At 41.2% G+C, this 22,269-nt stretch overlaps 1 protein-coding gene across 1 annotated transcript in view; it reads right to left on the reverse strand.

Annotated features, from left to right (window-relative positions):
• Positions 1–22,269, reverse strand: part of rgs7a (regulator of G protein signaling 7a) — a 126,317-nt gene that overhangs the window by 51,022 nt on the left and 53,026 nt on the right. Inside the window, exon 3 of the mRNA XM_014204935.3 lies at positions 1,843–1,939. Within this exon, the coding sequence (XP_014060410.1) occupies positions 1,843–1,939 (97 nt within the window). The remainder of the gene's footprint in view (positions 1–1,842; positions 1,940–22,269) is intronic.

Genomic DNA, 22,269 nt, shown 5'->3' on the forward strand with positions numbered 1-22,269 from the left:
GCCAAACCGTGCCAATATATCCTCCAAACGCTGGCTTTAAGGGCATTATCACCTTGTTACAACGGGTTACCAACATATTCAAATAATGATTGACAGATTTTCATTAAAAACACTATTTTGATGAATTTATTCATACTATTTCATCCTTCCACAAGATATAGTCCCGAAACAAATCTAGGGTTGCTACCCAAGCCGGCTGGTTGTTCGTTCTATTGGTTCGGTTGTCAGAGACGCGACCCAGTCGTTCAGTCTTTTTAGTTCTGTATCTATGGACGCGACTCAGTTGTTCATTCTAAATGTTCCATTGCCATTCTGGCTGGCAACGGTCTTATCCTTTGCTTGCTAGCTAGCCAACTACGGCTAACTTACAGTCACGTCAAACAGTGCAGACAGAATAACAACAGTAGCTGCATTTGTTTAAGCTGTTTTATAGTGACATTTATTTGGATACATCCATAACAATGAGCTAATGAGGCACGATTTCGCCTGGCATAGAAAATGTGCTCTCTCATTAGGACAGTGTTGTTCAGAGGAGCTAGCCAACAACACAGCTAACACACCATCTTCAAACTGAAGCTGGAAAGACTGCAAACTAGCTGCACATGTTTTGTTTGACATTTTTTCAATTGACATTTCTTTGTATATACCCATAAAAATGATGCCAGCTAATTCATGATTTTGACTGGCTGAGAAACACTGCCTGCTTCTCTCTCTCATCCCGACTCCCGACCCCTACACGTGCATTACTATGGGACACTTGGAGATTGAATTTGAATATTGAAACAATGTTACAAATATCGGAGAGCCAGACAACAAAGTTTATACAAATCTCCGCTGTTGAAAAGTAAATGTTATTCTGAAAGAAATGTGAGATAATGTCTAGATGCTTTTTATAGTGGAGATAAAGTTTATAACTTCCCTGCCTGGGCTGATGAAACAGTGGATTGCGCAGTCAGATGGAACAAAGTAAACAGGCATTTTAACGTCATAGATTTAGCCGGTGGTAACTTGTGAAATAGACACTGGCTGGAATGCGCTTCCAACCAATCAGCATTCAGGATTAGACCCACCCGTTGTATAATGAATAATGACAACTAAGAGACACCCTGGCCGATTCTAGATCTGTTGTTTGCAGTCCTGCAAAGGGAATAAGCATACCACTTTTGTATAAGGTGTTATAGAGAACAAGCCATATTTATAATGCTATCTAGCCTTTCAAATTTCCATAAGCATTGTTTTCAGTTTTGAGTTTTTGTTGCTCAACCTTAGGTTCTCTTTTCAGAACTCTGGACAGTTCCCTGCAACATTATTCTGTCTACTCTCTGGTTTGCGTGAATTAGTTTTCAGAACCACCGATGGCTCTCCAAGTCAGTCAGAATCTAAAAGTCCTTATTACCTGTCATTACCATTTCAATATACACTGAGTAAACAAAACATTAAGAACACCTTCTCTTTCTATGACATCGACTGACTAGGTGAGTCCAGGTAAAAGCTATGATCCCTTATTGATGTAACTTGTTAAAGCCACTTCAATCAGTGTAGATGACGGGGAGGAGACAGGTTAAAGGACTTTTAAGCCTTGAGACAAGTGAGACATGGATGTGTATGTGTGCCATTCAGAGGGTGAATGAGATAAGACAATCAAAGTGCCCTTGAACAGGGTATGGTAATAGGTGCCATGTGCACCGGTTTGTGTCAAGAACTGCAGCGCTGCTGGATTTTTCAACCTCAACAGCTTCCCGTGTGTATCAAGAATGGTCCACCATGCAACTCAAGGTGTTCCTAATGTCTGGTATACTCCGTGTATTAGCACAAAAGCTTTAGTTAAATCAAGACTTTTACCTGAAAAAACACTTGGAATCTTGGATAAAAAACTTTTCACAGTGCGGATAGGAATTCCATTCTTCTCATCCTGCATGCGTGCTATTACGTCCTCCATCTGGAAGAAATGAGAGAAGACATTATTTAAGATAACATAGGATTATTATTGTCTGGAGGAGAGACTGAGGAAAGAGGCTGAAATGAGGGAGTGGTGTCTTACTGAGTTCTGAATGGCCTCTGTGACACAGATCTGGGTTGGATATTTGCAGCAGAGACACTTCTCATATCAATGTCAGTCTATGTTATTGGATTAGTGCTAATTGAGTTTATCAACTCTTACAGCAAAGTTTCTGCCTAATGTTTCCCCATCCTACGTGTCTTAAAACAAACAGGACAGAACAAAATGTCACAAAAAAATACATCTCAGATACATTTAAAAGGACACTGTGATGAATAAAATAACACCTTTGAGCTAAAACCTAAAAGAAAGGCTGCCTGCCTACCTTACAGTGAAATGCTTACTTACAGGCTCAAACCAACAATGCAATTTGTAAGTAAAAAAAAGGTATTAGATAAGTAAAGAAATAAAAACAACAGTTAAAAAAGACAGTGAAAAATAACAGTAGCGAGGCTATAACAGTAGCGAGGCTAAATACAGCACCGGTTAGTCGGGCTGATTGAGGTAGTATGTACATGTAGGTATGGTTAATGTGACTATGCATATATGATAAACAGAGAGTAGCAGTAGCGTAAAAGAGGGGTTGGCGGGTGGGTGGTGGGTGGCGGGACACAATGCAGATAGTCCGGGTAGCCAATGTGCGGGTGCACCGGTTGGTCGGGCTAATTGAGGTAGTATGTACATGAATGTATAGTTAAAGTGACTATGCATATATTATAAACAGAGAGTAGCAGCAGCGTAAAAGAGGGGTTGGGGGGGGCACACAATGCAAATCGTCTGGGTAGCCATTTGATTACCTGTTTAGGAGTCTTATGGCTTGGGGGTAAAAACTGTCGAGAAGGCTTTTGGTCCTAGACTTGGCACTCCGGTACCGCTTGCCATGCGGTAAAAGAGAGAACAGTCTATGACTGGGTGTGGCTGGGGTCTTTGACAATTTTATGGCCTTCCTCTGACACCGCCTGGTGTAGAGGTCCTGGATGGCAGGCAGCTTAGCCCCAGTGATGTACTGGGCCGTACGCACTACCCTCTGTAGTGCCTTGCGGTCGGAGGCCGAGCAGTTGCCGTACCAGGCAGTGATACAACCAGTCAGGATGCTCTCGATGATGCATCTGTAGAACCTTTTGAGGATCTGAGGACCCATGCCAAATCTTTTTAGTTTCCTGAGGGGGAATAGGCTTTGTCGTGCCCTCTTCACGACTGTGTTGGTGTGTTTGGACATGACAACCTGGCTCAAAACAGACATGCCACAGAAAGACAGATCTGCATTACAACTCTCCAGGACAGGAGCACTGCTCTGCACCATGGCTCAGCTGCCCTGGCAGATGGCCCTATTTCCAGGAACAGACAGGACGGAGTGGAGCAGAGCGTGGCCCGAATTTGTCAGCCTTCACGGATGGATGCCAAGAGATATCCCAAACCAGCCCTCTGGCATGAATAAATACAGACTAACAATGTGACACACACACACACACAATGCAAGGCCTGCTGCTCTATTTCTGCTCCATAGACTACAATGCACTGCCCATATACTGTATCATATTGGATAGTAATTGGGAACCATTAAGGTTTATTGGTTAGTGTTGGTTACAAAAGCTCATTTTCTATCCTCGTAGAATGCATTTTGCTAATTTGACTGGCTTCCCTGTGCCTCATCAACTTTCCCCCTAAGTCTGTACAGTATCTTGACAACTACACTCTGTAAAGATTTTCTTATGGCAGCTGTGCTCTGGAAGGGATTGTGTAGGCAACATAACTATAAAACTGTTTTCTATGGTAATTTGCAAAAATGCTGTGGCTGTACTCTTAGCCTGAGTACCTGAAGTTGCCATGTAAGTCTCAGTTACCATTACCTAAGCCCTGGATCTTTGTACCATAGAGTCTAAAATAGAGGTAATTACTGCAAAATTATTTTTAGTTCTAATGGACTATTTTGATGTCCTAAGAATTTGCTGAAGAGAACAGAATTGCAAATGCTAGATACAGTACCATAGCAATTTAGGATGTACCAATGTATCAACTGAAATAGATTGAATATGGAACAGTGGAGAGCAGACTCCACTGTAATCAATAATGATCAACTATAGATAAGTAAACATACAAGGCCTAAAAATCTATTAAATATTTTTAGAAAATGGGACCAGCATCTTACAAAAAGTGTTTGCCCTATTTCAAGTACACTGAAGCCAAAACCTATTGAGTAATTGGTTTGTAATGGACTGATAGAACACAGACATAGAACATAAAGAGCTGTAGGCAGAGTATGGGGTTACAGAGATGCCTATCTAACATGAGATCAGATTTATAAATATGTATGTCCTCCCCACTTAACAGGTGAAATTGGTGCCAGACAGAGGATTGAGGGCCGTGCTGGACAGCTCTCATCAGATCATTTTGAGCAGTCTAACAAAGCACTGTCACTATGACAAACAGATATCCTTGGGTCAAAGACAGCCACTTCCAGTATTCACATTGCCAATAGATCAGCCATAGCTAAATGACAGCTGGCAGATTGACATCACATAGGCTGACACTTTTAAGAACTTAGTTACGTAATTCACTGAGCTAACCAGCAGGATAACAGAGTGATGATCGATACTTCACACTGTCTCTCTCTCCCACTCAGTGTAAAATGCCATCAGCCTGAATATTTTGGATTTAAGATATTCATGCCATGTACATGTCATGAAGAAGAAGTGTTTTTGTATCTTATACAGACTGACTATAACAACATCCTGCTGCCTTTCTACATCAAAGGGTCTGTTTTCTGAACAGTGATTTATTAAATATTGTAACGTCTGCTTCCAACTCACACCCTCAAACACATAGATCCCTTGAACGCAGCTCACTCTCCAGATCCCAATCATCTGAATTCTAATCACCTGTTCACACCCCTGTTTCTCATTATCACACACTATTTAGTTCAGTTCTTTGCACCCCATCACTGTGAGGTTTTGTGACACACGTCTTTCAGAGTGCTGCTTTCCCCGTGATTTACTCCTCCCGTGTATGATAGTTTTTGCCTGCCTCACTAACGGCGCCTTTTGCCTATTCTCTGCCTGTACTTTATCGGATTTCCTGTTATCTACCTATTGCCTGATCTCCCGGACTAGCCTTTTCCCTGCCTGTACTGTTGCCCATTTGGACCCCCCTGTGTATGACCTTCTGCCTACCCCTGGACCCAGCTACCTGCCTCCTCCTGTGGTCCTTTTCAATAAACACCTACTGCGCCCTGCGCTTGAAACCAGCTCTGTCTCCCTTCATGTTCATTACAAACATGACTAAACACAAGTCTGCAAATATGGCATGACCAACAAAAGCTCCAAATATAACAAAGGCTTCCATGGTGCTATTCCAACTACTTCGTAATGTGTCTCAGAATTTTCAGGGAGCCCCAATGAGCATTTGAGAGAAAAGAACAAACATTCACTTTTTAATGGACTACTAGACTTCTTACTCTGCTTCAGTCATCTAAGTGCTTCATATATCTATCTACTCACTTGAACTGCTTTCTACCAGGAAAAAGACAGAGAAAGGAAAGAATAATACATTCTAAGAAATATTGATCCAATTCCATTATGAATGTCTAATAAGCAGTTCAAGTCTGTTTGTGGTTTACACAGAGAATAACGCCCTAGCAGCAGGCCCACTGTAATGAAATGAAAAGCTCCTCCATTATTCTCCTACTCTGTGATAGATGATTGTCCAACTGCAATGCTGAAACAAAGGTGGGTGAATGGAATTATCCAGCTGCTGTTATCTGAGTACACAGGGGTATAGAATTTCACACAGCTAGAGACCCCACAAACACTCCACACAGAGACCGACTTCTTAACCACTATACAAAAGAAACATTTTGGAGTACCACACAGTACACCACACATTATGGAGCATACAGGAAGATTTAATGCAGATTTGAGTGGGAGTTGGTCATGTACACTTCTCCTTCCCGTAACATTTTTAAATCATCCACTGCATTCAGAAACAGAGGATTGTTCATAATACTTTGGCCAAATTTGTGATGTTCTGATTTAGAACACAGTTACAGTATGTTGACAAGCAATAGTAAACACAATGTTAAACAGTGTGATGCATTTGCGTATTGACTCATTCCAAAAACAATTCTCACCACACCTTAGGGCAGGGATCATCATCTAGTTTCAGCCGTGGGCCGATTTTCTTCTTGAGCGGATGGTCAGGGGGCCGGAACAGGATTACAAATAATTTGTAGACTGCAAATTGTCCGCAAGAAGCCCAAACAGATATATTATTTGACTAAAACATAATAATTTCAAACCTTGCTGACATTTGTATACGGTCACATATCTCTCTCTATTATGCGTGGGGAATACTTTGGAACATACTTTCAAAATTAAAATCACTTGGAGATGATTTTCTGGTGTTTTTACAGTCTTTAATGTCCCAAAAATATAAGAAACAAATAAAACAAGTATTTTTTTTTGCTCAGAAAATCTGGGGGGCCCACGGAATGCCAGTTGGGGGACCCTGCCTTACGGCATATGAGAAAGTCACATCTTCACTGGCAAAACAGAACATAGGCTTGTTTGTGATCCTCATTCAAATGTACATGCCATATGAAAAGATCTAAAGAATAGAGTTAAATATGAATAGATCAAATATCTGATTTGGTGGCTATATCAGCTAAATCCATCCAAGACTGCGCCCTTTAAAATAACATTTCAAGCTCATATAGTGTAAATTATATGGAGAAATAAATTATTAATTTACTAGCCAGTGTTATAGAGATGTGCTTAAAGTATTAAAACAGTCTTCATGATAAGCATGCAATATTAGCCTGTTTGGTTTTCATAAAATATCTTTCAATTCATCAAAGTTTAAGTGAATCTGTCCACCACATTTTAACCAAGCATCCATTTTCTCCTCATTTTAACAGGATAATTCACCTTCAAACATATCAGGCTTGAAGCTGTACTTCTCTGAGAGAACAGTCAGACAGTGGTATGAGCTCACTGTTTTGGGGAGAGACATCATTTTAAACCCCAAATTATGAATTCTATAAACTCAGCAAAAAAAGAATAGTCCCTTTTTCAGGACCCAGTCTTTCAAAGATAATTTGTAAAAATCACAATAACTTCACAGATCTTCATTGTAAAGAGTTTAAACACTGTTTCCCATGCTTGTTCAATGAACTATAAACAATTAATGAACATGCACCTGTGGATCGGTCGTTAAGACACTAACAGCTTACAGACGATAAGCAATTAAGGTCACAGTTATGAAATCTTAGGACACTAAAGAGGCCTTTCTACTGACTCTAAAAAACACCAAAAGAAAGTTGCCCAGGGTCCCTGGTCATCTGTGTGAACGTGCCTTAGGCATGCTGCAAGGAGGCATGAGGGCTGCAGATGTGGCCAGGACAATAAATTGCAATGTCCGTACTGTGAGATGCCTAAGACAGTGCTACAGGGAGACAGGACGGACAGCTGATCGTCCTCGCAGTGGCAGACCACGTGTAACAACACCTGCACAGGATCGGTACATCCGAACATTACACCTGCGGGACAGATACAGGATGGCAACAACAACTGCCCGAGTTACACCAGGAACTCACAATCCCTCCATCAGTGCTCAGACTGTCTGCAATAGGCTGAGAGGCTGGACTGAGGGCTTTAGGCCTGTTGTAAGGCAGGTCCTCACCAGACATCACCGGCAACAATGTCGCCTATGGGCACAAACCCACCGTCGCTGGACCAGACAGGACTGGCAAAAAGTGCACTTCTCTGACGAGTCGCAGTTTTGTCTCACCAGGGGTGATGGTTGGATTTGTGTTTATTGTCGAAGGAATGAGCATTACACTGAGGCCTGTACTCTGGAGCGGGATCGATTTGGAGGTTGAGGGTCCGTCATGGTCTGGGGGGTTGTGTCACAGCATCATCGGACTGAGTTTGTTGTCATTGCAGGCAATCTCAACGCTGTGTGTTACAGAGAAGACATCCTCCTCCCTCAGGTGGTACTCTTCCTGCAGGCTCATCCTGACATGACCCTGCAGCATGACAATGCCACCAGCCACACTGCTCATTCTGTGCATGATTTCCTGCAAGACAGGAATGTCAGTGTTCTGCCATGGCCAGCAAAGAGCCCGGATCTAAATCCCATTGAGCACGTCTGGGACCTGTTCGATCGGAGGTTGAGGGCTAGGGCCATTCCCCCCAGAAATGTCCGGGAACTTGCAGGTGCCTTGGTGGAAGAGTGGGGTAACATCTCACAGCAAGAACTGGAAAATCCGGTGCAGTCCATGAGGAGGAGATGCACTGTAGTACTTAATGCAGCTGGTGGCCACACCAGATACTGAACGTTACTTTTGATTTTGACCCCCCCTTTGTTCAGGGACAAATTATTCAATTTCTGTTAGTCACATGTCTGTGGAACTTGTTCAGTTTATGTCTCAGTTGTTGAATTTTGTTATGTTCATACAAATATTTACACATGTTAAGTTTGCTGAAAATACACGCAGTTGACAGTGAGAGGACGTTTCTTTTTTTGCTGAGTTTATATTTAAATAAAAGAATAATATTGTCATAATCAAATCAAATTTGTATTGGTCACATACACATGGTTAGCAGATGTTATTGCGAGTGCAGTGAAATGCTTGTGCTTCTAGTTTCGACAATGCAGCAATATCTAACGAGTAATGTCTAACAATTCCACAACAAATACCTAATACACACAAATCTAAGTAATCTAAGCATTGGTATAAGAATATCTAAATATATGGATGAGCAACATCAGAGCGACATAGGCTAAGATGCAATAGATAGTATAGAATACAGTATATACACTACCGTTCAAAAGTTTGTGGTCACTTAGAAATGTCCTTGTATTTGAAAGAAAAGCACATTTTTTGTCCAATAAAATGACATCAAATTGATCAGAAATACAGTGCAGACATTGCTAATGTTGTAAATTACTATTGCAGCTGGAATTGGCTGATTTTTTATGGAATATCTACATAGGCGTACAGAGGCCCATTATCGGCAACCATCACTCCTGTGTTCCAATGACACATTGTGTTAGCTAATCCAAGTTTATCATTGTAAAAGGCTAATTAATCATTAGAAAACCCTTTTGCAATTATGTTAGCACAGCTGAAAACTGTTGTTAAAGAAGCAATGAAACTGGCCTTCTTTAGACTAGTTGAGTATCTAGAGCATCAGCATTTGCGGAATTGATTACAGGCTCAAAATGGCCAGAAACAAATAACTTTCTTTTGAAACTCGTCAGTCTATTCTTGTTCTGAGAAATAAAGGCTATTCCATGCGAGAAATTGCCAAGAAACTGAAGATCTGGTACAACGCTGTGTACTACTCACTTCACAGAACAGCACAAACTGGCTCTAATCAGAATAGAATGAGGAGTGGGAGACCCCGGTGCACAACTGAGCAAGAGGACAAGTACATTAGAGTGTCTAGTTTGAGAAACAGACGACTTACAAGTCCTCAACCGGCTGCTTCATTAAAAAGTACCCGCAAAACACCAGTCTCAACGTCAACAGTGAAGAGGCAACTCCGGGATGCTGGCCTTCTAGGCAGAGTTGCAAAGAAAAAGCTATATCTCAGACTGGCCAATAAAAAGAATAGATTAAGAAGGGCAGAAGCGCACAGACACTGGACAGAGGAACTCCTATACACTTCTTGATAAACTCAGTGACCATCTCGGTGTACACGTCCATATTATTCTCAGAAGCTACCCAGAACATATCCCAGTCTGCGTGAATAAATCAAATTTTGAAGTGTGGGTTCTGATTGGTCAGACCAGCATTGAATAGTCCTTTACACGTGTGCTTCCTGTTTGAGTTTCTGCCTATAGGAAGGGGGGAGCAAAATGGAGTCGTGGTCAGATTTGCCGAAAGGAGGACGAGGGAGGGCCTTGTATGCATCCCGGAAGTTAGAGTAACAATGGTCCAGTGTTAAATGAACATATACACTACCATACAAAAGTATGTGGACACACCTTCAAATTAGTGGATTTGGCTATTTCAGCCATACCCGTTTCGCTCAGCCACACTTCGCTCAGCTACGAAGTGGTAAGCCAGACAAGCTCACAGAACGGGACCACCGAGTGCTGATGCGCGTAAGCGTATAAAAATCATCTGTCCTCAGTTGCACCACTCACTACCCAGTTCCAAACAAGCCTAAGATCACCATACACAATGCCAATCATCAGCTGGAAAGGTGTAAAGCTCGCCGCCATTGGACTCTGGATCAGTGGAAACGCATACTCTGGAGTGATGAATCACGCTTCACCATCTGGGAGTCCGACGGACGAATCTGGGTTTGGCGGATGCCAGGAGAATGCTACCTGCTCCAATGCATGCCAACTGTAAATTTTGTTGGAATAGGAATAATAGTATGGGGCTGTTTTTCATGATTCGGTTGAGGGATGAATTGGAACGCCGACTGCAAGCCAGACCTAACATCAGTGCCGACCTCACAAATGCTCATGGCTGAATGGAAGCAACTCCAAGCAGCAATGTTCCAAGATTTAGTGGAAAGCCTTCTCAGAAGAGTGGAGACTGTTATAGTAGCAAAGGGGGGACAAACTACATATTAATGTCCATAATTTTGGAATGAGATGTTTGAGCAGGTGTCCACATAGTTTTGGTATTGTAGTGTAGTACCTTCCAACCCATAAGGCAAAGCAATTCAGTGGAGCATCCATTCATTGAAAGTCTCCCCTTGCAAAATAATCTTTCATTCCTTTCTTTTTTTGTCTCTTTTTGTAACTCTCCCTCATTGGACACAACATTTCCCCTCTGGCTGAGAAATAATTACATTTTAACTGACAACATGAACTCACGCAACACCCTGAAAAGTTGGCCTAAAATGTTCAACAGGGTGAGAGAGCTAGAAACATTTTGCTGCACCTGCCACAATAAACAATAACCTTTGATTTTGATTTGAAAGTTCTACCCCAGTTCACAGTTAATAATATATTGTTGTGATTTCTACGAGGGTTTTGACAGATGGCATTCTCACTTTCTGTATTCCATTTAGCTTGTGCTCCAGATGGTTGACGACAGACCAACGTTCCTATTTGGCTTTGAAGCTTTCCCAGAAGTATCACAGATGATCTGTTGGCAACTTTAACTGATCTAATCAAACACAGTGTATTTAGCCATGCTGGGTTATTTTTTTATGTGAGTAGAGGTTTAGATAGATGTAAGTTGTTAGAGATTGTTCACCCTCCACCTCAGCCAATCACCCATCTCTTTGAATTGTCAAACCATTGTATTTTCATCAGAGAGAGAGAGAGAGAGAACTCCCTGGGGCTACTAACAAACTCACAAGATGTAGTTGATCTAACCCGGAGTCCAGAGGGAATAAGCCAAATGTCTGGATACCTACAGGGAAATGTTGAATTCTCTCTTACCCCTCCCCAGGGTATTCCTGTATTGGAAGCTGAGCTGTGGAGCATGGACGAGAGGCCTGCTGCCTGGAAAAACACAGTTCACAGGCGAGACACACTGCCTTCAGAAAGTATTCATACCCCTTGACTTATTCCACATTCTGTTGTGTTACAGCCTGAATTCAAAATGTATTAAATACTTTTTTTATCACCCATCTACACACAATGCCCCATAATGACAAAGTGAAAACAAGTTTTAACATTTTTGGGCAAATTTATTGAAAATGAAATACAGAAAATGTAATTTACATAAGTATTAACACCCCTGAGTTAATACATGTTAGAATCCCCTTTGGCAGCGATTATAGCTGTGAGTCTTTCTGAGTAAGTATCAAAGAGCTTTGCATACCTGGATTGTACAATATTTGCCCATTATTATTTTCAAAATTCTTGAAACTTGCTAGACAACCATAGATTTTCAACCAGATTTAAGTCAAAACTGTTATTCGGCCACTCAGGAACATTTACTGTCTTCTTGGTAAGCAACTCCAGTGTAGATTTGGCCTTGTGTTTTAGGTTATTGTCCTGCCGAAAAGTGAATTCATCTCCCAGTGTCTGGTGGAAAGCAGACTGAACCAGGTTTTCTTCTAGGATTTTGCCTGTGCTTAGCTCCATTCCATTTATTTTTTATCCTGAAAAACTCCCCAGTCTTTAACGATTACAAGCATACCCATAACATGATGCAGTCACCACTATGCTTGAAAATATGAAGAGTGGTACTAAGCAATGTGTTGTTGATTTTGTTTTGGCTTTTCCCCAAACATAACACTTTGTATTCAAGACAAAAAAAGTTAATTGCTTTGCCACATTTTCGCTGTATTACTTTAGTGCCTTATAGCAAACAGGATGCAGGATTTGGAATATTGTCATCCTCTACAGCAGGTATTGCCAAAAGTATGCGCAATGCCGTCGGGGTTATGCCACACATTTTTTTTTAAATCGTTCTCCACATTTTCAAACAGTCCATTTATATTTTCCCAACGGGGCTATACATTTGCACGAGGTTTTTTTCTCACTTGAGTACCCTTGTTTCACTGCCAAATATAAAATGAAACCATCTAGTGTTTAGCGAAATAAGAACACAATGTCAAATACAGGTAGCCTAGTCAAATAATTAACATCCAATCATATTAACCGTTACTCTCCACTAACGGTCCGTATGTAGCCAAATGTAGCTCATTCCGTTTGCTCGAAAATTGATAAATGGTTAAAAAAAAAGTAAGGCCCGCGTCCATAGAGACACATACCAGCTCTACTGGTAGTACTGCTACTACCAGCAGTACTACACCTGCACCTGTCAAAGACACAAGTTGTTCTGCTTCCACGAGCACATCCAATGCTAGCATCAGTAATTCTACATTTGTTAGCCCAGCTAGCATGTACACTGACAGTTGTGAATCTGATGCAGCCAAAAAGCTACTACCCCCTTACCCGGGAAAACACTGAACAACAGACAGGGACGTTGGACCATCAAAGAGGCCAAATATGATGAGAACTACATTGATTTGGGGTTCATTTATATTGGGAGCAGCGCCTTACCCTAGCCACAGTGTGTTATATGTGCAAAAGTACTATCTCACAACTCAATGAAACCTTCACTCTTGCGCAGACATGTAGAAACAAAACATCCAAGTTTTCTGAGCGAGAATTAAGACGACTTTCGAGTAGTAAGACATGTATAAAAGCAACAGACACCATTAATAAGAAGTGGCTAGAAGCACCTTATATGGTGAGTGGCTAGGACAGGCAAACCCCATACTATTTCAGAGGACTTAATTCTTCCTGCTGTCGTGGATATGGCTGGGACAATGCTGGGGGAAAAGGCCCAAAAAACTATACAGACAATGACTTCATCAAACAACACTGTTTCACGACGCATCAGTGACATGGAAGGAGATGTTTGGAAACAATTACTGCATCGCATACAAGCCAGTGAATTATATGCGTTACAGCTGGATGAGTCAACAGACGTGGCGAGCCTTGCACAGCTCCTGGTATATGTCCGTTACGTTTATGGGGGGTCAATTAAGGAAGACATCCTCTTCTGCAAACCACTGGAAACCAGGACAACAGGAAATTATATTTTTATGTATTGGACAGCTTTGTGACATCAAATGGACTTTGGTGGTCAGGGTGTGTTGGTATCTATACTGTTGGCACAAAAGCCATGACAGGGAGACATAGTGGAGTGGTAACGCGCATCAAGCAGTTGCTCCCGACGCCACTTGTGTACACTGCAGCATCCACCGAGAGGCTCTTGCTGCCTGACAGTTTCAAAGACGTTTTGGACACTACAGTTAAAATGGTTAACTTTGTCAAAGCAAGGCCCCTGAACTGTCGTGTATTTTCTGCACTATGCAATGATATGGACAGTGACCATGTAATGCTTTTACAACATACAGTATTGACACATTTTTTTAAATTGAGAGACGAGCTTAAACATTTCTTTACTGACCATAATTTTCACTTGTCTGACCTGCTTGCATGATGACGAGTTTCTCACACGACTGGCCTATCTGGGTGATGTTTTTTCTCGCCTGAATCATCTGAATCTAGGATTACAGGGACTCTCCGCAACTATTTTCAATGTGTGGGACAAAATTGAGGCTATGATTAAGAAGTTGGAGCTCTTCTCAGGACAACACACAGGTCTTTCCATCATTGTAAGATTTCTTTGTGTGCAAATGAACTCAAGTTTACGGACAACGTCAAATGTGATATAGTCAAGCACCTGAGTGAGCTGGGTGCACAATTACACAGGTACATTCCCGAAACGGATGACACAAACAACTGTATTCGTTATCCCTTTCATGCCTTGCCTTCAGTCCACTTACCGATATCTGAACAAGAGAGCCTCATCGAAATTGTAACAAGCGGTTCTGTGAAAATTGAATTTAATCAGAAGCCACTGCCAGATTTCTGGATCTGGATTGGGCTGCGACTCAAGATATTTCAGATTTTCTTTTTTAATTAATTAGTTAAAATTTCGAAAAACATTATTCCACTTTGACATTATGGGATATTGTGTGTAGGCCAGTGATGATTTTTTTTATTCAATACATTTTACATTCAGGCTGTAACACAACAAAATGTGGAAAAAGTCAAGGGGTGTGAATACGTTCTGAAGGCACTGTATGCCTGGCAGGAGTTTAATGCCAGGCCGCTTTCTCATCTCTTTGCTGGTTTTTTTTCTACCTACCATTCTCATACACATCCCTAGATGGAGGCTCACTCAGATTGCAGTCATATATATCATCGCTGTTGGATAAAAACACATTATCTATCGTACATTTTTCAGAAAATGCCATATTTTTTTACCAAAACAAAACAAAAATTGTCTGACAACAACAATATGCTGCTATCTCTGATTCTATCACTGATATCTCTCTGCAGTTACCACAGACTTGGCAGTGGTATATCATGGCTCTGCGGTTTCTCTTCCTGACACTACTATTTCAGTTACGGTCCCAATACTCAATTTTGCTGATTCTAATGCTGTTTTTTGTAACCATAGTAATTGCTTCTATAGCCAAGTCTGCCTTTACAACCACTGTTTATACCTCCAATGCTGTCTCTATTGTTTTCTGTTGTTCTTTATACGCTGTCGTACATTATTGCGTCTAGGTTCAGTGTTGTTGTTTTCTATTGTTTGGCTTGCTGTCTGTATAATGCCTCTGGCTGGGTCTCTGCTCTCTGTTGTTGTTTCTACTGTTTGGATGGCTATCTCCCTGGTTGATGGTGGGATAGAGATCCTGGGGCAAGGCCTATCTCTCTCGCTGTGGTTCTTAGTGGGCGGACGGTGGGCGAAATTACTAAGCCAAAGTTGGTCGTGTGCTGGAACAAATTCTACTGAGAGCATATATCGCTGCCCACCTACTGTGGTTTCATCACTCAAACAGCCTGCTGAAAATTTAAAAATAAAGTAAAAATAAAAGCTGCATATTTTGGGGATCCAGGCAACATTTTCTGCAGTGACTAATTAAGCTGGCTGATTTGCACTGTTGAAGAAACAGCCACAGGAGATAATGATGATTAAGAAATACAAGAAAAGGAAAATACATACCGTGACCATATTTATAAGGGTATTTATAAAACAAATATAAACCCTGGCCTGTCCTGTAAATGTATTTTATATTATTGCTGCTACTGTACGTGTTCATCTATAATGTATTCTATGAGCACACAATCAATTCATCAAAAGCAGTTTTCTAATGATGTAGCAGCATGGGGCATTAGCTATGTACAGTGCATTCAGATAGTATTCAGACCCCTTGACTTTTCATACCTGTAAACTACCAGCATTTTGGTAACTTTCAAGGATTTCATGGTATTTTATCTCCAGCGAATCACGGGGATCGGGACATGGTCGGGTGTCTGCAATATATCCCTGGCGTCCGACTCATTGAAGAAGAACTCCTCATCCAATTTCAGGTGAGTAATCCCAGTTCTGATGTCCAGAAACTCTTTTCGGTCATAAGAGACGGTAGCAGCAACATTATGTACAAAACAAGTTATGAACAACGCGAAAAAACTAACAAAATAGCATGATTGGTTGAGAGACGATAAGACGGCAGCCCTACCCTCCAGTGCCAGGAGTCTGTAATTATATATGGCCCTCTGTGTGGCCTTATCACCTGGAAAGGAAAAAAAATCATCAAATATAATTTATTTAAAAAAATGAATGACAAAGCTGTAAAACATTATCCTAAATATAAACCATCAATTTAGTGAATACCATTGGTGTTTAATATGAGGGTTTCAGCATGGATTATCCTTTGTATATTTGTTTACATACTTTTATTTATTTTCCTATGTCAATATGTCTTTGTTGTAAATGTTTTGGCACCAAACTGGTGGCAGTAGTGAAGAAAGGTCAATAGTTGGAAGAGTTAAAGCGTTAATTGAAAAGAATGTGATTGTTGATTAGATGCCTTTTTCATTAATAAGCCTATTTTCTCTTGAACCATATGGTCTATCCAATGGAAACTCATGGACAATATGGACACAGATATAAAAAATGAAAACTATATATGAATACATTTGTTTAAGTTATTCAAGTATAAATTACTAAAATGACCATAGATTGACCTAGATTACCTGTTTATTATCAAAATTACAGAAAATTATATTAACTTTGGTAAATTACTGGTAGTTTTTTTGGGGGGGGGGGTCATCAAACCCAGTTTAAAGATTCAGAGATGGTGCATTTTAACAGTTGCTGATAATTTGAAACAAGGAAATGTAACACAGCACTGGGTTTTAATGAATACCCAGCTAGCAATGAGGAATCGGCCCAGAAGCGGCCCTCTTCTGGGAGGGCAAGAACTGATTGAATCGGCCCGGAATCGGGTGTCGAACTCAGCCTAGAATCAAAATGAATGACTGCCCAGAATCAGCCCAAGTACATCGGGCCGTTTCCATCTACCGGAATTCAGCCGACTTTACCGGCATCTTACCAGAATCCCCCCAGAAGCGGCCCGATGCAAATTTAAATAAATGTGTACAAAATTAGCCGATTTAGTAATTTTAAATATTACTATTATACATTTTATAAATACAAATTATACCCATCCACAAAAATACATTTTGTGTCGGAGGAAACTCCATACACCTGGTGACCATGTCAGCGTGCATGCACCTAGCCCGCCACAGGAGTCGCTACAGCACGATGGCACAAGGACATCCCGACCGGCCAAACCCTCCCCTAACTTGGACGACGCTGGGCCAATTGTGGGTCGCCTCGTGGGTCTCCTGGTCGCGGCCGGCATGGGTCTCAAACCAGCATCTATTGCAACGCAGTTTGCACTGCAGTGTCTTAGACCACTGCTCCTTAGACCGCTGCGCCTTAGGTTTTAGCCACAAAGTTTTTAATGCTTATCAATTGCCTTGCACAAAGTATCAAAATACTAAAATACTAGACAGGACTCTTAAAGAATTTTATTTAAATGTTGATTGTATTTTTTTATCACAGAAACAATAAATAAATAATCTTAATCATCTGCCAGAGAGTAGCCCCAATCGGCCCGAGCCCCAAGTAATACATTTGGGCCAGATAATCTCACCGAAATTGGCTCGAACCCCAAGTAATACATTTGGGTCATAAGTAATACTGCCAAAGACGGCCCAGACTCAGGCCACATGACGTCGGCCGAGTCTGACTCTCAGCCGAGTGTCCCGACTCTCAGCCGAAATCAGCCCAGATCCACTGTGCTAGCTGAGCATGGCTTCACCCAAATTGGGGCAAGTGCGTAACTACAGTCTAAATAGTCTGGGTATAGATGTGAAGAGTCTTATCTGTGAACGAACACCAGCCATGTTTACTGAGACAAAACAGACAAGGAAGGAGAAGGAGAAGGAGGGAAGTAGTAGAGGAAAACAGAGATGCATTGGGATTGGAGGGAGAGGGGGGATGGCTTCTATTTTTAGATCCTAATAACATGAGAAAGAGAGAGAAGAGCATCTCTAGCCCAGCCAAGCACCTCCTTAACACGTGCAACAGACGCTCGGGAATGCGCTGTCTCCCGAATACCAATGAGTTGGAAGCAGCTGGATCCCGATTGGCATTCCAGGCCACATCCCTGTCTCTGGAGAGAGAGACGGGACTGAGAGTCAGATTGGACAGACACACAGCCACTAACGTTATACTGACAGGCAAAATAATGCATAAACTGTGAAGCAACTGTATAGAGATCATAAGCTTTTTGATACATACTATTGATACATCTACAATGAGGATACAAAACATTAAGAACACCTGCTCATTCCATGACATAGACTAACCAGGTGAATCCAGTTGAAAGCTGTGATCCCTTATTGATGTCACTTGTTAAATCCACTTCAATCAAACTGTAGGAATCACGCTTCACCATCTGGCAGTCCGACGGATGAATCTGAGTTTGGCAGATACCAGGAGAACGCTACCTGCCCCAATAAAGTTTGGTGGAGGAGGAATAATGGTCTGGGGCTGTTTTCATGGTTCGGGCTAGGCCCCTTTGTTCCAGTGAAGGGAAATATTAATGCTACAGCATACAATGACATTCTAGACGATTCTGTGCTTCCGACTTTGTGGCAACAGTTTGGGGAAGGCCGTTTCCTGTTTCAGCATGACAATGCCCCCATGCACAATCTGAGGTCCATACAGAAATGGTTTGTCGAGATTGGTGTGGAAGAACTTGACTGGCCTGCACAGAGCCCTGACCTCAACACCATCAAACATCTTTGGAATGAATTGGAACACCGTCTACGAGCCAGGCCTAATCGCCCGACCTCACTAATGCTCTTGTGGCAGAATGGAAGCAAGTCCCCGCAGCAATGTTCCAACATCTAGTAGAAAGCCTTCCCAGAGGAGTGGAGGCTGTTATAGCAGCAAAGGGGGGACCAACTCCATATTAATGCCGATGGACCCCAGTTAGCTGTCGCCATTGGCGTCGGGTAATGGGAATCCTAATAAATCAAATCAATTTCAATCAAAATGCCCATGATTGTGGAATGAGATGTTCGACGAGCAGGTGTTCACATACTATTGGTCATGTAGTGTACGTATACACATATTTACAGCTCTGTAAAAAATGTAGAGAACACCGCAAAATTATCAGTTTCTCTGGTTTTACTATTTATAGGTATGTGTTTGGGAAAAATGAACATTTTTTTTATTCTTTAAACTACTGACAACATTTCTCCCAAAACTCCAAATAAAAATATTGTCATTTAGAGCATTTATTTGCAGATAATGACAACTTGTCAAAATAACAAAAAAGATGCAGTGTTGTCAGACCTCGAATAATGCAAAGAAAATAAGTTCAAAATGAACACACACACACACTCACACACACAAACCCCGACACATTCCTCACTCCCTCAGTTAGCCAAGGATCTGTTGGACATCCTGTTTAAGTGTTGGAGATAGTAGCGTTTGACTGAGTGCTGGTAGTCATGGGAACGCTATCCATCAGTAACCCCAGTGGAGCGTGGAGCAGAGTGAAAAAGCACAACTTCCCAGACACTGGTATTGTCCACGGGAATGTCACTTTCCAATTAGTAGATAACCAAGACAAGGAGACTGAAACACTCTGTGAGACAAATAATGACAAGGCATGTATGTCACATGGAAGAATGACTTGCATTTTCCTATGGTGGTTCCATTTTGTGAAATCTTGAAAACTTCCTAGAGCATTTCTACAACTGTTTAACCATCCTGAATGGAGCCCCTGTCATTAGCTTCAGGAGAATTTCCAGGGATTAATACAGAGTTGCACACTACCATCTACTTTAACTAGGGAGGCTGTAATTAATTGCACCATGTTAACTGAATGAAAATACAAATTATTTTGATTCCAATTATAATGGTTCATTTTTAACAGAGTTGTACATTAATTTCATCACATTGCAAGTATGATTGCATCTTCAAATTTATTCAGGAATTGACTTGCATGATTTGAGTATATACTGTAGACTGGAGACTGAAAATCCCTACATAAATGAAAGTTTATCAAAGTAGTTTGCTTTTGTAGTAATAATATTGTCATCATTATCAATATCAAAACCATGGTATATATACGGACACGAAACACACACATAATATTACAGGAAGACATTCTATGGGTGAACAGAGACAAAGCAGAGAGCTTGGATGGAGAATGGCTAGATGAGGTGAGCTAGGGCTGCCAAACTGAACTAATGGCATGAATCTGTGAGCTGGGTTGCAAATGCTGTGACCGCTGGCTCATGAATAATGTGACTTTCCATATTGAGGTCTCAAATATTTTCCAGCATTCAACACTGCACTGGAATTTGTATGGTGAATAAGTATACTGAACAAAAACAAACTCAACATGCAACAATTTCAAAGATTTTACTGAGTTATGGTTCATCGGTCAATCAGGAAATCAGTCACATGACTGGGAATACCGATATGCATCTGTTGGTCACAGATACCATAAAAAAAATAGGCCTCACAATGGGTCTCAGGATCTCGTCACGGTATTTCTGTGCATTAAAATTGGCATCAATAAAATGCATTTGTGTTTGTTGTCCGTAGCTTATGCCTGCCCTTATCATAACCCCACTGCCACCATGGGGCACTCTGTTTACAACGTTGACATCAGCAAACCGCTCGAACACAGGACGCCATACACGAAGGTCTGCGGTTGTGAGACCGGTTGGGTGTACTGCCAAATCGTCCCGTGTGGCTCAGTTGGTAGAGCGTGGTGTTTGCAATGCCAGGGTTGTGGGTTTGATTCCCACGGGGAACCAGTACGGAGAAGAAAATTTTTTTTTAGCAAATGTATGCATTCACTACTGTAAGTCGCTCTGGATAAGAGCGTCTGCTAAATGACTAAAAGGTCAAATGTAAATGTATATTCTCTAAAACAACTTTGGAGGCAGCTTTTTGGTAGAGAAATGAAGATTCAATTCTCTCACATCAGCTCTGCTGGACATTCCTGCAGTCTGCATGCCAATTGCATGCTCCCTCAAAACTTGAGACAGCTATGGCATTGTAATGTCCCCAGCACAAGGTGCACCTGTGTAAGGATCATGCTGTTTAATCAGCTTCTTGATATGCCACACCTGTCAGGTGGATGGATTATCTTGGCAAAGGAGAAATGCTCACTAACATGGATGTAAACAAATTTGTGCACAACATTTGTGAGAAATAATATTTTGGGAAAATTTCTGGGATCTTTAATTTCAGCTCATGATCCATGGGACCAACACTTTACATGTTGCATTTATATTTTTGTTCAGTGTAATATAATTGTCATAGGCATGATGCAATACAGTATTTAATTCAAATTTGAATTTTAGTTATTCCCTTTGGTTGGAGGACTGACATGTTACAAAAAATACATCATAGAACAGAAGTAAGACTCTGGAATAACAGTTTTGATGAAACTGCAACAAACAAGGTAGTTTAGTGTTCCTACCAAATAAGCTGTTACTCATGAGCGAATCAACATTTCATATAGGGTGGAAAATAATTGTGCTACGCAACACCTAAATACAATCTCTCTCTTTCTCTGGACTTAACACTGGGGTAAAAGAGCGAGAGGGGGTAGAAAGAATGAAAGAAAGAAAGAAAGGAGAGAGAGAGAGAGAGAGAGAGAGAGAGAGAGGGGGGGGGGGGGGAGAGGTGGTACCAGAAAGAGGAGCATGAGTGAAAGTGAAAGAAATAAAAGGAAAGAGATGGAGAGAAAGAAAATCAAGTCATGGTACCGATATTAGCATTTGTCATGCATCATGTTCAAACCACATCTATAAGTGACTATGTTATTCACAAATCAATTTTAGATACTTTTGGATGATTTGGACATGATGCACAAAAAATGCTTATGTTGGTACCATGACTCGAATAGGATTTGTGCTACAAATGCTAAAATGTTAGCATTTAAAAACAGTGCCAGTCATACGTTGTCCATAGACTGCTTACAGGGTAAGGAAACCAATGTGTAATTTTGTAATTTCAGTGAACTATCCCTTTAAGCCAATCCGTCAGCTTTTCGCACTCTGTGCAGTTGTTAAGAGCTGACCATCTACAAGCTCATTAAAGATGGAATCCGCAGTTGGGGAAGCAGTGCCACTGTCTGCCTCATGGCATTGTTATTGTTTTGTTGACAAAGCAGAGGCAGAGCGGAGATGGGGAGCACTGTAAGAAAAAAGCTGTACATATTCTGTTGTTCCATCGCACTTGCAATGCTGTCTCATGTAAAAAAAAAAAATGTTTGTGGTTTGCAGTAACTTCTTTGTTGTAGTAATATTGCAAACAGACATGGCAGTTTCACCATTTAAAAGGAACTGCACCTGCTGATTTGACTTTTTTTTGGCTTGCT

Source organism: Salmo salar, chromosome 01 (genome assembly GCF_965601325.2).
Source record: "Salmo salar chromosome 01, fSalSal1, whole genome shotgun sequence".
NCBI lineage: Eukaryota > Metazoa > Chordata > Actinopteri > Salmoniformes > Salmonidae > Salmo > Salmo salar.